The 12,396-nt window shown below is 47.2% G+C and overlaps 1 protein-coding gene across 2 annotated transcripts in view; it reads right to left on the reverse strand.

The window, feature by feature from the left end:
- LMNB2 (lamin B2) overlaps window positions 1-12,396 on the reverse strand; it is a 106,051-nt gene that overhangs the window by 10,059 nt on the left and 83,596 nt on the right. For both annotated transcript variants that reach the window (XM_030540835.1, XM_030540834.1), the window contains exons 3-5: window positions 4,997-5,153; window positions 4,200-4,325; window positions 2,591-2,761 (exon numbers count right to left, since the gene is read on the reverse strand). In XM_030540835.1, coding sequence (XP_030396695.1) covers window positions 2,591-2,761; window positions 4,200-4,325; window positions 4,997-5,153 — 454 coding nt within the window. The remainder of the gene's footprint in view (window positions 1-2,590; window positions 2,762-4,199; window positions 4,326-4,996; window positions 5,154-12,396) is intronic.

The following is a 12,396-nucleotide window of genomic DNA, read 5'->3' on the forward strand; positions in this document are numbered from 1 at the left end:
TGCACATTAAAGGGTGGGCCCGAAGGTACCACATGGGGCATCAGAGGAACAGTCGACATTGATACTTTAGACACTGGAGCTGGATGAGAATCCTGAACAGCCAGGAAAATCAGTACTGACAGGCTGAATAACTCCCAACCTGCACATAAGCCTTGGGCACTAGACAGAATGCTGGGCAACAACAGCTGAGCCAGCACTCTGGTCACTGCAACTACAATTAAACACTGCAGAACAGACCTGGTTAAGAAGAGTTGTGCCTAACTGGTGAGGGGAGGAGAGCTGGAAGGCTAATTAAGCCATTAGGCCAAGGCTCTGCTCTTCCCTGCTTGCCTCAAGAGCTGAAGGCTTCCTAAGATGGTAGGAGTACAGCTATATATTGTACAAGGGTGATGGGAACGGACGTAAATAAACTGCAGTGGGTGTTTTACTAGCATAAAGGTCTCTGAACAGTTTGTGGACTTGAGCAGAGGTAGGAGTGAGTGGGCCCTGCCACAGGCACTAGGAAATCCTACAATACTGATATCTGAACTGAGGTCTATCTAGTCCAGTGGAGGTCCATCAGTGCCAGATGCTTCCAAGGAAGGAGTAAAAGCCCTGCAGCTGGCAGATAATCCACTCCCCTCATTAGGTCTCATGGTGATCTCTAGCAGTTCAGAGGCTGGTTGTAGCCCTGACACATGAGATTTATTAACCCTTCAAAAAAATTTGTCAGCATTAACTGTAACACTGGATATCTGTTATCCTTACAAATGTCCAATCGCTTTCTGAATCTTGCTAAATTCTTTGTCTCAATGACTTCCTGAGGCAGTGAGTTTCACAATCTAAGATGTGCTGTGTGAAAAAAGTTTTTTTTTTTAAAGTCTATAATGAATTTATCACCCCTTCTAATTTCATTGAAATTCTCCTTGTTCTTGTGTTATGACACAGGGAGAACAGAAACTCCTGATACACCTTCTCAGACCAGTTATTTTATATACTTTTATCAAGCCTCTCCTCACCCCAGGCAAACAATATGTTTTTTCATTCTCTCTTCATGTGAAAGTTTTTCCAGCTCTCTAATCATTTTCAATGTCCTTGTCTGAACCCCCTTTAATTCCATAATATCCTTTTTGTGATGGGGTGACAGTACAGATTTTTATAATGCTGTTATAATCTATTCTCTGTCCCTTTTCTTATACCTCCAAACATGTTGTTAGCTTTTTTGACCGCAGCTGATTATCAAGCAAATCTTCATAGAGCTGTCTACAGTGATGCCCAGGTTGCATTGCTGAGTTGATACATACACTGTGCTGTAGTCATGTTGGTCCCAAGATATTAGAGAGACAAGGTGGGTGAGGTAATTATCTTTTATTGGACCAACTTCTGTTGGTGAGAGTGACAAGTTTTCAAGCTTACACAGAGCTCTTCTTCGGGTGTGGGAGTTGATACACTTAATTAGATTCCTGTAAGGTGTAGGAGTAGTTTACCTTTTTCCCTTCAATGTGCATTACTTTAATTTATCAATATTGAACTTCATCTATCATCCAGACAACCTTAACCTGGCCCTCTGTTTGATACCATTGTTCTCATGGGACTAATTTTTAGTTCCCACTGTGTGTGGTTTTGAATTTCATGTTAATTCTCTTTCACCATTTACAACAGATGTGTTCATTGGTTTATAATAATAGTACACCTCTACCCCGATATAACGCTGTCCTCGGGAGCCAAAAAATCATACCACATTATAGGTGAAACTGCGTTTTATCGAACTTGCTTTGATCTACCAGAGTGCGCAGCCCCGCCCCTCCGGAGCACTGCTTTACCACGTTATATCCAAATTCGTGTTATAGTGGGTCGCATTATATCGAGGTAGAGGTGCACTGTGAACTATATTACTCAGGGGCAGGGTTTCTAATAGATAAGAGCATTTTTAATACATTTATTTGGCAGGTGTTCTATATGAGCACCTAGGTCTGATGCCATCAGCCTTTAGGAAACTCCAGCTAGTACAGAACTCTGTGACACCTCAGCAACACTGGCTTCTGCAAGAACATCAGATCTGTCATCCACGCTCTATACTAACTTCCCACAGAACACTGAATCAAGTTCAAGGTCTCAGTCCTTCTCTTCAAGGTGCTCAACAGCCTGGGCCCAGGGTATCTGAAAGACTATCTATCTAAAGCTCTGGGATGAAGACTGTGGTCCTCACATAGTGAGACTCCCTACAAGAAGGATAAAGCTTGTTTGTGCAGGAGACAGAGCTCTCTCAGAGGCCAGACCAAGAATGCAGAATTAATTCCCCCAGAAACTAAGAACCATCATAAACCTCCCCATCTTCCAGTTCAAGGGCAAGGCGCATTACTGTGACCTTGCCTCCTCTTAGAGAAACTCAGAGAAACAAGTGTACTTAGATACGTTTTTCAAAAAATATTCAAGATGGAACTAGACAAATTGCACAGGTCCTGTTACAAAGAAAATCCTGGTATTACCTTAACTCTGGGGCCACTCAGAGTGCTTCCATAGTAGCATGAAAGCTCCCTGAGATAGGGATAGAGTTTTCCCTTTGATTGTGAAGCAGCCAGTAGAACACTAAGATACCGGTAATATCTACCTTGGCCTGATAGGTCTGTTCCAGCTCCATTTTGTACAGTTTGACTTGTTCATCATGTTGATTGCGCAGATCCTGCAGGGCCTGGGCCATTTTGGATTCATACTCCTGCCGGTGACTGCTGTCTATCTCAACTAAACGGTGCTCATGCCGTTTCCTTGTCTCTCTTACTTCCTACATAAACAAAAATGCAGGCAAAGGTCCAAGTTAGGGTAAACAACATGATCAATTTCTTTTATACCACAATTAATTATTTTGATGTTATTTACCTGCCAGGGTATTGAAAGCATATCACAAAGTCCAACACAGTTAAAAACACAAACTTTAGATCTGTTAAGGTGAGCTAAATGTTTTAACAGATACAAAGTTATCTGGTCCCTTTCTACAGGATCTAATTTATAAATATGTTCAAACATTAATTGTCTTCATTTAAAAAACATAAAGAGATTCTAAAATAAGGGGTTATTCTGTGCTGCATTAACCAAACAAGAGAGAGCAGGATCAAATATCAGTTTTAACAGCAGAACAAGTGCAGCACAAAACCCTCTCCCCATAACATATACACATTAAACCAACTGGTAGGTGACACTCTCTTTAGAGATTCATATATTACTCTGGTAAAAGTCGGTACACTGTGAACCAGTTACAGGAGGTGAAAATAATGAATTCATATGGGTGTGCACTTAGGAGTTCAATCTGGATAAGCCCTATTTATTTAAGGCTTTGAATTAACAGTAAAAAACCTACATGTATCTTCCTTCCCTGAAGTATAACAGGACCTAAAATGTGATCCTCTTGAATTTTGTTTTCACTCAGACATTCTCTCTCTTTCCAGAGAACTGTGGGCTCTTGATGCCCTAAATCAGGGATAGACAACCTATGGCACACGTGCCAAAAACGGCATATGAGCTGATTTTCAGTGGCACTCACACTGCCCGGGTCCTGGCCACCAGTCCGGGGGACTCTGCATTTTAATTTAATTTTAGATGAAGTGTCTTAAACATTTTTAAAACTTTATTTACTTCACATACAACAACAGTTTAGTTATATATTATAGACTTAGAGAAAGAGAACATCTAAAATCATTAAAATGTATTACTGGCACACAAAACCTTAAATTAAAGTGAATAAATGAAGACTCGGCACACCGCTTCTGAAAGGTTGCTGACCTCTGCCCTAAATTAACCTTTCAACATGTTTGCATGCATGAGCAACATAAATTCAGAATGACTTTACAAATTGTCTTACAGGAATATCCTACATCTGCAAACAGAAGAGAGACTCTCAAATAACGAAAAAATGTCTTTCCATTCACTGTGATGTGCCTTAATCTGATATAGAGAGAATTCCATCTTGTGGTGTATTTATATGCCAAGATAACTAGAAGTGCAGAGCCAGGTAGTTCTGGGTGCTTACCCCAGTTCTGCCACTGATTTAACGTGTGACTTTATGCAAGTCATTTAATAGCTTTGTGCCTCAGTTTCTCTATTTATAAAATGGGGACAATGATGATCATTTCCTTAACTCATAAGATTAGTCAATGTTTGCAGAGCGCTTTGAGCAAAGGCTACATAAACTCTGCTTTAAGATTAAGTTGTCAGATTGATCATACCTCCTCAAATATGTTCTTCCGGAAATCCAGGTCCTCTTGTAAGCTCTGGCAGCGATTCTCCAAGTCCACCCGCATCAATGTCTCCTTTTCCAATTGCTTCTTAGCCACAGCATGACCATCTTCTGCCTAGTGAGAAATTCAGAATCCACATGTTAAAACTGCATTTAAGTTCAACTAGCATCCTTGTTCTCCATTTATGAAATTCTACACAGTGCCCTTAATTTAATTGCCTGTTCCCAAGTGTTCCCAACTATTTGTCCATTCCCAAGTTAACGAGTTTCCCAAAAGAATACCAGTGACTACATTTAAAACAACTTTCATATGCTGGTATCACCTACTACAATTCATATTTATCTCAGTACTGTCTGATAACATAACTGGGAATTGTTAGCTCCCCATACTTTATACATGGAATAGATTATTCTTTAAATATTTTCCACTGGGACAGCCAGGGTATTACTTCTGCACGTACTTGATGATGTAAAAGGATGGTGCTGAGGCAGTGCTGAAATGCCAGGCTTTACTCAAGACAATGTTAGGCTGCCCTTGCTCATGAACAAACATTTGTGGGTTTCATAAACCAGTTGAGAAAGACAGGCATCTGCATACCGGAGTTGTTCTATCGAGCAAGAACCACACATATACAAATTTAACCTCTATACTTAACATATCAATCTCTAAGTAGATATATTAGCATGGCTGTGCAACACATTACAACAATAAACTAATGTAACAAATTCAACAGGATAGAGTCTTTCTTTGTACGTAGGTAAACCCTACAATGTTCATTTACATACCTTAGCAAGCTGGGTCCGCAGGTCAGCAACCTCTGCTTCCAAACTGCGCTTCTCATTAAGAGCAGTACTGAGTTCTGCTTCACTTCTATGGAACAGGGCTTCAAGATCCTTAATGCGACTTTGAGCCACGGACAAATCTGCATCTTTCTTTTTGTAGCTAAAAAGAAAATAGATGTGTGTGTCTTATTTCCACAAGCTGGCTGCTAGTTTTATTTCTTCCAAAAGGTTTTGTTACATTGAGATTCCATATCCCAAACTGACCTCTAGCAATTATTACCCATTACGTACCACTAGGTGGCCCCAGACTACTATCTATTTTAAATGATTAAAAATAACAAACCTTTCTAAAAAACCGTTTTTTCCATTGAGCTGTTGCAAATCTGTTGATTACTTAAGAGAAACTTAAGCAACTTTAGCCACTTGTGGGGGGGAGGAGTTACATTAAACTGTCTCCCCAACAGATTGTGATAAAGTCAGCATAATATACACACACAGCACAATGTCCAGTGCTGAATAAAAATTCCATTAATCAATTAACTTAAAAGTTGGATAGTATATTTCATTCCCAGGAGCCTTACAAACCTTGGACCTGATCCTTAGAGTAGGAGAGCACCTGTAACTCCTACTGAAGTTAATGTGTGTTGCAGGTGTTCAGTGCTTCTAAGGATCAGGGCCATTCCACATAATGTGCTCATTCCCAAACCAAAACATCATTTCACCCACCACTGAAATGCAGTCACATCTTGGAGGCAAAGTAGCAATCATTTAACAGTACCCAGTACAATATACCACAAATGATGACAGATCATTTTTCTCAGTGCAGATAGCCAGGAACACTTGATAGTTGGCAATGTGCATTTGTAGACTGATAGAAGAAAAGACGGCTACTCACCTTTGTAACTGTTGTTCTTCGAGATGTGTTGCTCATATCCATTCCAGTTAGGTGTGCACGTTCGTCAGAAAATTTTTACCCTAGCAACACTCGGTGGGTCGGCTGGGCGCCCCCTGGAGTGGCACCGCCATGGCGCCGGATATACACCCCTGCCGACCCAACCGCCCCTCAGTTCCTTCTTGCCGGCTACTCCGACAGTGGGGAAGGGGGACGGGTTTGGAATGGATACGAGCAACACATCTTGAAGAACATCAGTTACAAAGGTGAGTAACCACCTTTTCTTCTTTGAGCGATTGCTCATATCCATTCCAGTTAGGTGATTCCCAAGCCTTACCTAGGTGGTGGGGTTGGAGTGAGATGTGGCAGAATGCAAAACTGCTGAGCCAAAGGCTGCATCATCTCTAGACTGTTGAACCAGAGCATAATGCGAAGCAAAGGTGTGGACCGAGGACCAGATAGCTGCGCAACATATTTCCTGGATTGGTACATGAGCCAGGAAGGCAGCAGATGAAACCTGAGCCCTGGTAGAATGTGCAGTGAGACGGCCCAAGGGAACATGAGCCAAGTCATAGCAAGTGCGGATGCATGCTGTCACACAAGAGGAGATCCTCTGGGAGAAGACAGGTAGGCCCTTCATTCGGTCTGCCACTGCAACGAAGAGTTGGGGCGATTTATGAAAGGGCTTCGTCCGTTCGATATAAAATGTGAGCGCCCTACGGACATCTAAGGAGTGCATTTGCTGTTCCCGTCGTGATGAGTGCAGCTTCGGGAAGAAGACCGGAAGGAAGATGTCCTGATTGGTATGGAAGGCCGATACCACTTTAGGGAGGAACGCTGGGTGTGGTCGCAACTGCACCTTGTCCTTGTGAAAGACTGTATACGGTGGGTCCACCGTGAGAGCCTGAAGCTCGGAGACTCGTCTGGCCGATGTAATGTCTATGAGGAAAACTGTCTTCCAGGACAGGTATAGAAGCGAGCAAGTTGCCAACGGCTCGAATGGTGGAGACCTAAGTCTGTTTAAGACTAGGTTGTCCCAGGTAGGGGCAGGGCGGCCTACTTGGGGGAATAGGCGCTCCAAACCCTTGAGGAACCTGGAAACCACAGGGTGTGAAAACACGGAGCAGCCACTTTCTCCTGGGCGGAAGGCAGAAATGGCCGCCAAGTGCACCCTCAATGATGATTCCGCTAGGCCCTGCTGTTTGAGAGACCAGAGGTAGTCCAGGATGATGGGGATCGAGACCTCGACGGGAGTAACATTTTGCATTTCGCAACAGCAGGAGAAACACTTCCACTTGGCCAGATACGTAGATCGAGTGGAAGGTTTTCTGCTACCCAGGAGTACTTGCTGCACTGGGGCAGAGCAACGTAACTCTGACTGGGTTAACCACGCAGGAGCCATGCTGTGAGGTGAAGGGACTGCAGGTCTGGGTGGCAAAGCCTGCCATGGTCCTGAATTATGAGGTCTGGATGACAAGGCAGGGTGATTGGGTTGGCTATCGACAGGTTGAGCAACATGGTGTACCAGTGTTGCCTGGGCCATGCACGGGTGATCATGATCAGGCGAGCTCTGTCCCTGCAGAGCTTTAGTAGGACCTTGTGAACCAACGGGAATGGTGGAAAGGTGTAAAGTAGTTGGCTCTTCCACGGAATCAGGAAGGCATCCGAGATCAAACGCCAGGAGAGACCTTGAAAGGAGCAGTACCTCTGGCATTTCCTGTTCTCGCGGGAAGCGAAGAGGTCTATGTGGGGAAATCCCCACTTCCAGAAGACAGAATGTATAATGTCCGGACGAATCGACCACTCGTGAGACAGGAAGGATCTGCTGAGTTGATTTGCCAGAGTGTTCCGAACTCCTGGGAGAAAGGACGCTACCAGGTCTATCAAGTGGGTATGCAAAAGTCCCATAGTTGGATCGCCTCCCGACAAAGGGGGGAGGATCGTGTCCCTCCCTGCTTGTTTATGTAGTACATGGCAGTTGTGTTGTCTGTAAACACTGAGACATAATGGCCCTGTAGATGTTGCTGGAATGCCTGGCACACCAGGCGGACTGCTCTTAGTTCTCGGACATTTATGTGTAACGCCAGCTCCTGAGATGACCAAAGATGTCCGAGGTGAGCACCCCAGCCGAGAGATGACACGTCCGTCGTCAGGGACGTGGAGGGCTGTGGCGGATGGAATGGAACACCTGCACACACCAGGGAGGGCATCAGCCACCAGTCGAGGGAGCCTAGGATGCTCGGGTGAATGGTGGCTACCATGTCTATGGCTTTCCTACCTGGGCGGTAAACCGAGGCGAGCCAAGTTTGACTGGGATGCAGACGTAGTCTGGCGTGTTTGGTCACGAACGTGCAGGCAGCCATGTGACCGAGGAGTCCGAGACAAGTACGAGCCGAAGTTGTCAGGAAGTTTTGAAGGCTTTGTATAATTGATACTATTGCCTGAAATCGGGGTCGTGGTAAACTGGCCCTTGCGAGATTGGAGTCCAGGATGGCCCCAATGAACTCTATTCTTTGTGAGGGCGCATGGGGAGATTTCTTTAGGTTGATCATCAGGCCTAGTCGCATGAAGAGGTCCTTGACGACGCCCACATGACTAGTGACTTGGGCCTTGGAGGTCCCCCGAATGAGCCAATTGTCGAGGTACGGGAAGATATGTATTCGACGACGACGGAGGGAGGCAGCGACTACAGCCATGCACTTCGTGAATACCCGAGGGGCTGTAGAGAGGCCAAACAGAAGGACCATAAACTGAAAATGCCGATGGTTGACCACAAACCGGAGGTACCGTCTGTGCGGAGGGTAAATGGCAAAGTGAAAATATGCGTCCTTCATGTCGAGGGCGGCATACCAGTCTCCAGGATCCAAGGATGGGATGATTGTCCCCACGGATACCATGTGGAACTTCAACTTTTTCATGAACTTGTTCAGTCCTCGCAGGTCTAGGATAGGCCTGAGGCCTCATTTCGTCTTGGGGATTAGGAAATACCAGGAATAGAACCCCTTGCCCTTTAAGTCCTTTGGTACCTCCTCTATAGCTCCCATGGCAAGGAGCATCCGTACCTCTTGCAAGAGGAATTGCTCATGAGAGGGGTCCCTGAAGAGGGACGAGGAGGGGGGTTGGAAGGAAAGGAGTGAAATAAACTGGAGGTGGTATCCGAATTCTACCGTGTGTAGGACCCAACGATCCGAGATTAATTGGGTCCACGCAGGGAGGAAAGGCGGTTGTAAAACTGAAAAGGATCCTGGGAGACAACTGGTACACCGCCCTCGGGCACACCTTCAAAAGTTCGGTTTGGATCCCGTTGTTGGCTTGGAGGGACTGTTATTCTGATCCCCCTTGAGGTCCAGACTGTCGTCTGCGGTTGCCTCAACCTCGCCTCCTGCCAAAGTCCTGTCTTGGTCTAGGCGAGGGGTAAGGGCATTGAGGTTGGGTGCGGAAGGATCTTCATTGAGTCTGTGGTGTATGCATCCCGAGCGAACGCATAATCACCCGATTATCTTTCAGACTCTGTATCCTAGGATCTGTCTTCTCGGAGAACAGACCCTGGCCATCGAATGGCAAGTCTTGGATAGTGTGCTGAAGTTCAGGTGGCAGGCCTGACACCTGACGCCATGGTATACACCTCATGGCGATTCCAGAGGCCACAGTTCTGGCTACCGAATCAGCAGCATCCAGCGAGGCCTGGAGAGAAGTTCTTGCCACCTTCTTTCCTTCCTCCAATAGTGCCTTAAATTCTTGGCAGGAGTCTTGCGGGCTCTGTGAATTTCCCTACCGCATCCCAGGTGTTGTAATTATACCTGCTAAGTAGGGCTTGCTGGTTCGCCACCTTGAGTTGGAGGCCCCTTGCAGAGTAGATTTTACGGCCCAACAAATCCATGCGCCTAGCCTCCTTAGATTTTGGGGCAGGGGCTTGCAGGCCATGGTGCTCCCGTTCATTTACGGACTGTACGACCAGTGAGCAGGGAGGAGGGTGCACGTATAAGTACTCATACCCCTTAGAGGGCACCATGTACTTCCGTTCCACTCCTCTGGCCATGGGCGGAATAGATGCCGGGGATTGTCAGATGGTATCTGCCTTAGCTTGAATCGATCGAATGAACGGTAAGGCCACTCGAGTTGGTGCATCCGTCGACAATATATCTACCACGGGGTCCTCAACCTCCAGAACCTCCTCCACCTGCAGGTTTATATTCAGGGCGACGCGCCTCAGGAGGTACTGGTGTGCCCTGAGGTCAATTGGAGGCGGGCCAGATGAGGATGTCCCTGCTACCGCTTCATCCGGGGAAGAGGAAGACGAAAGGCCCGGGACAAGTGGGTCCTGTATGGTCTCCTGATCATGGGGGACGTCAGGGACCGGTGGGACCTGAGGGTCCGGTGTGTGGATGGAAGCTTCCTCCGTACCCGCAGGAAGGGGGTCTCTTGGAAGACTCCGCTGTGTGTATCCGAATCACGGTCTCTTGGAAGACTCGGCTGTGTGTATCCGAATCACGGTCGTGAGCGTAGGAGGCACTGTTCGCGTGTGATGATACTGATGTATGGCGAGATGGCCATGGAGGAGCTGAAACCACTTGGGAAGGGTCTCTGCGTCTGGTTGATCCGTCTCCACGTGGCACCGGAGAACGGTACCGGGCGCCATATCGGTACCAGGTACGAGACCGGGACCTGCGACCAAAGCGGTGCCGGGAGGTCGACCGGGACCTCGAAACTCTACGTCGAGAGCGGCAGCGACAGGCGCGGTGCCGTGAGCTGGATCGATGCAGAGAGTATCAGGTCAGCGAGCGCGATCTCGAACAGTGCCATGAGTACGACCAGTACCGAGATGGAGAGCGGTACAGGGACTGCGAGTGGCGTCGGGACCGGGATCAGTGATGGGACCGAGAACGGCGGTGGGACCTCGATCGTGACCGGTGCCTTTCAGCGGTGCCGAGCGAGGATGGTCTCAGCAGGGCAGGCTTGCCTACTGATTGGATAACCCGCACCGGCGGTGCTGGGGGTTGAGGCAGCGCAATCTCTGTCAGGGCAATCAGCTCCCTTGCCAGAGAGAACGTCTCCAGCGTGGAGGGAACAATAAGCTCAACCACGGCGTGTGCCGGGGAGCTGTCAGGCACCGGACTCGACGGCTCTTGCGAGGCCGGAATCAACGGTGCTGAAGTTGTCGGTGCCGCAGCAGTTGTCAGTGCCGGGCGGTCCGACTTAGGCGGGTGCTCTGACTGCGACGTAGGCACGGGAATCGCAGGAGTCTTGTGCCTCTTGACCCACTGGGAGAGACAGCGGTGCCAGGCAGGTTTCTGGGCCTGCGACGGTTGGTGCCAAGGGGCCTTCGCGGTGCCAGTATGCTCCAGTGCTGAAAATGCACTTCCCCCCAGTGCGGACTGTCCAGCGCTCGGTGCCGAGGGCGGAGGTGTCCATCAGGAGCTATTTGAGACAAAACTCGCGTTCCTTTTTCGTCTGCTGCTTGAAGGCCTTGCAGATGCGGCACTTGTCTGCGAGGTGGGATTCCCCCAGGCACTTAAGGCAGGAGTTGTGAGGATCTCCTGTCGGCATTGGCTTGCGACAAGCCGAGCACGGTTTGAAACCCGGTGAACCGGGCATGGGCCCTGGCACTGGGTGAGGGGAAAGGGCTAATTCCCAACCCCTCTTAATTATATACAATAACTACGTTAAAGAACTAATAAAACTAAGTAGAAATATAGAAAATTGAACTATATATACAATAACGATGAAAGAACTACGAGAAACTAGGGAGGTGGAGATCAGCTACAGCCGCGCTCCACTGTTCCAACAACCGACACAGGCAGTAAGAAGGAACTGAGGGGCGGTGGGGTCAACGGGTATATTTCCGGCGCCATGGCGGCACCACTTCAACAGGGCGCCCAGCCGACCCACCGAGTGTTGCTAGGGTAAAATCTTCCAACGAATGTGCACGCGGCGCGCGCATACATAACTGGAATGGATATGAGCAATCACTCAAAGAACAGGCTTTCCTACTGAAAAGGTCAAGCTTTTTAGAGAGTCCTTGTCCCTTGGTGTTATCTAACGAAATCCTGGTTGTTCAGACTTTTCTTGCAAGAGATCCTGGCACTTGATGTGAGTAGAAATACGCAAAGCTCTTAGGAAGGAACTGGTATCATCTATCAGCTCTTTTAGATGTAGACAATATCAGAGACTAGGGTCTGCCACAGGTCCTTAGCTGGCTCTAATAAATCCTTGATCAACATTGCAAGATTTCCAGGCATAGTATGGTGCAGAATATCAAATAATTTTAGGCTTCTCTTGAACCACCTTCCATGTAAAGGTTCTCAGCTATATATTTCACAAGGTTGTGGAAGATTCTGAGATTATCTGGTGGGTGGCATGGATGGATTAACAGTGTCAACAGGAGAGGAGAATCCTAGAGCTGGAATCAATTGCTCATTCACCTCTGCACACTGATCTTCCTCATTCCAACCCTAGTCTCTAGATTCGGTGATTGTGCTAGCTGACTTAGATAACTAACCTGCCATAAGGT

The sequence above is a fragment of the Gopherus evgoodei genome, chromosome 22 (assembly GCF_007399415.2).
Source record: "Gopherus evgoodei ecotype Sinaloan lineage chromosome 22, rGopEvg1_v1.p, whole genome shotgun sequence".
Classification (NCBI taxonomy): domain Eukaryota; kingdom Metazoa; phylum Chordata; order Testudines; family Testudinidae; genus Gopherus; species Gopherus evgoodei.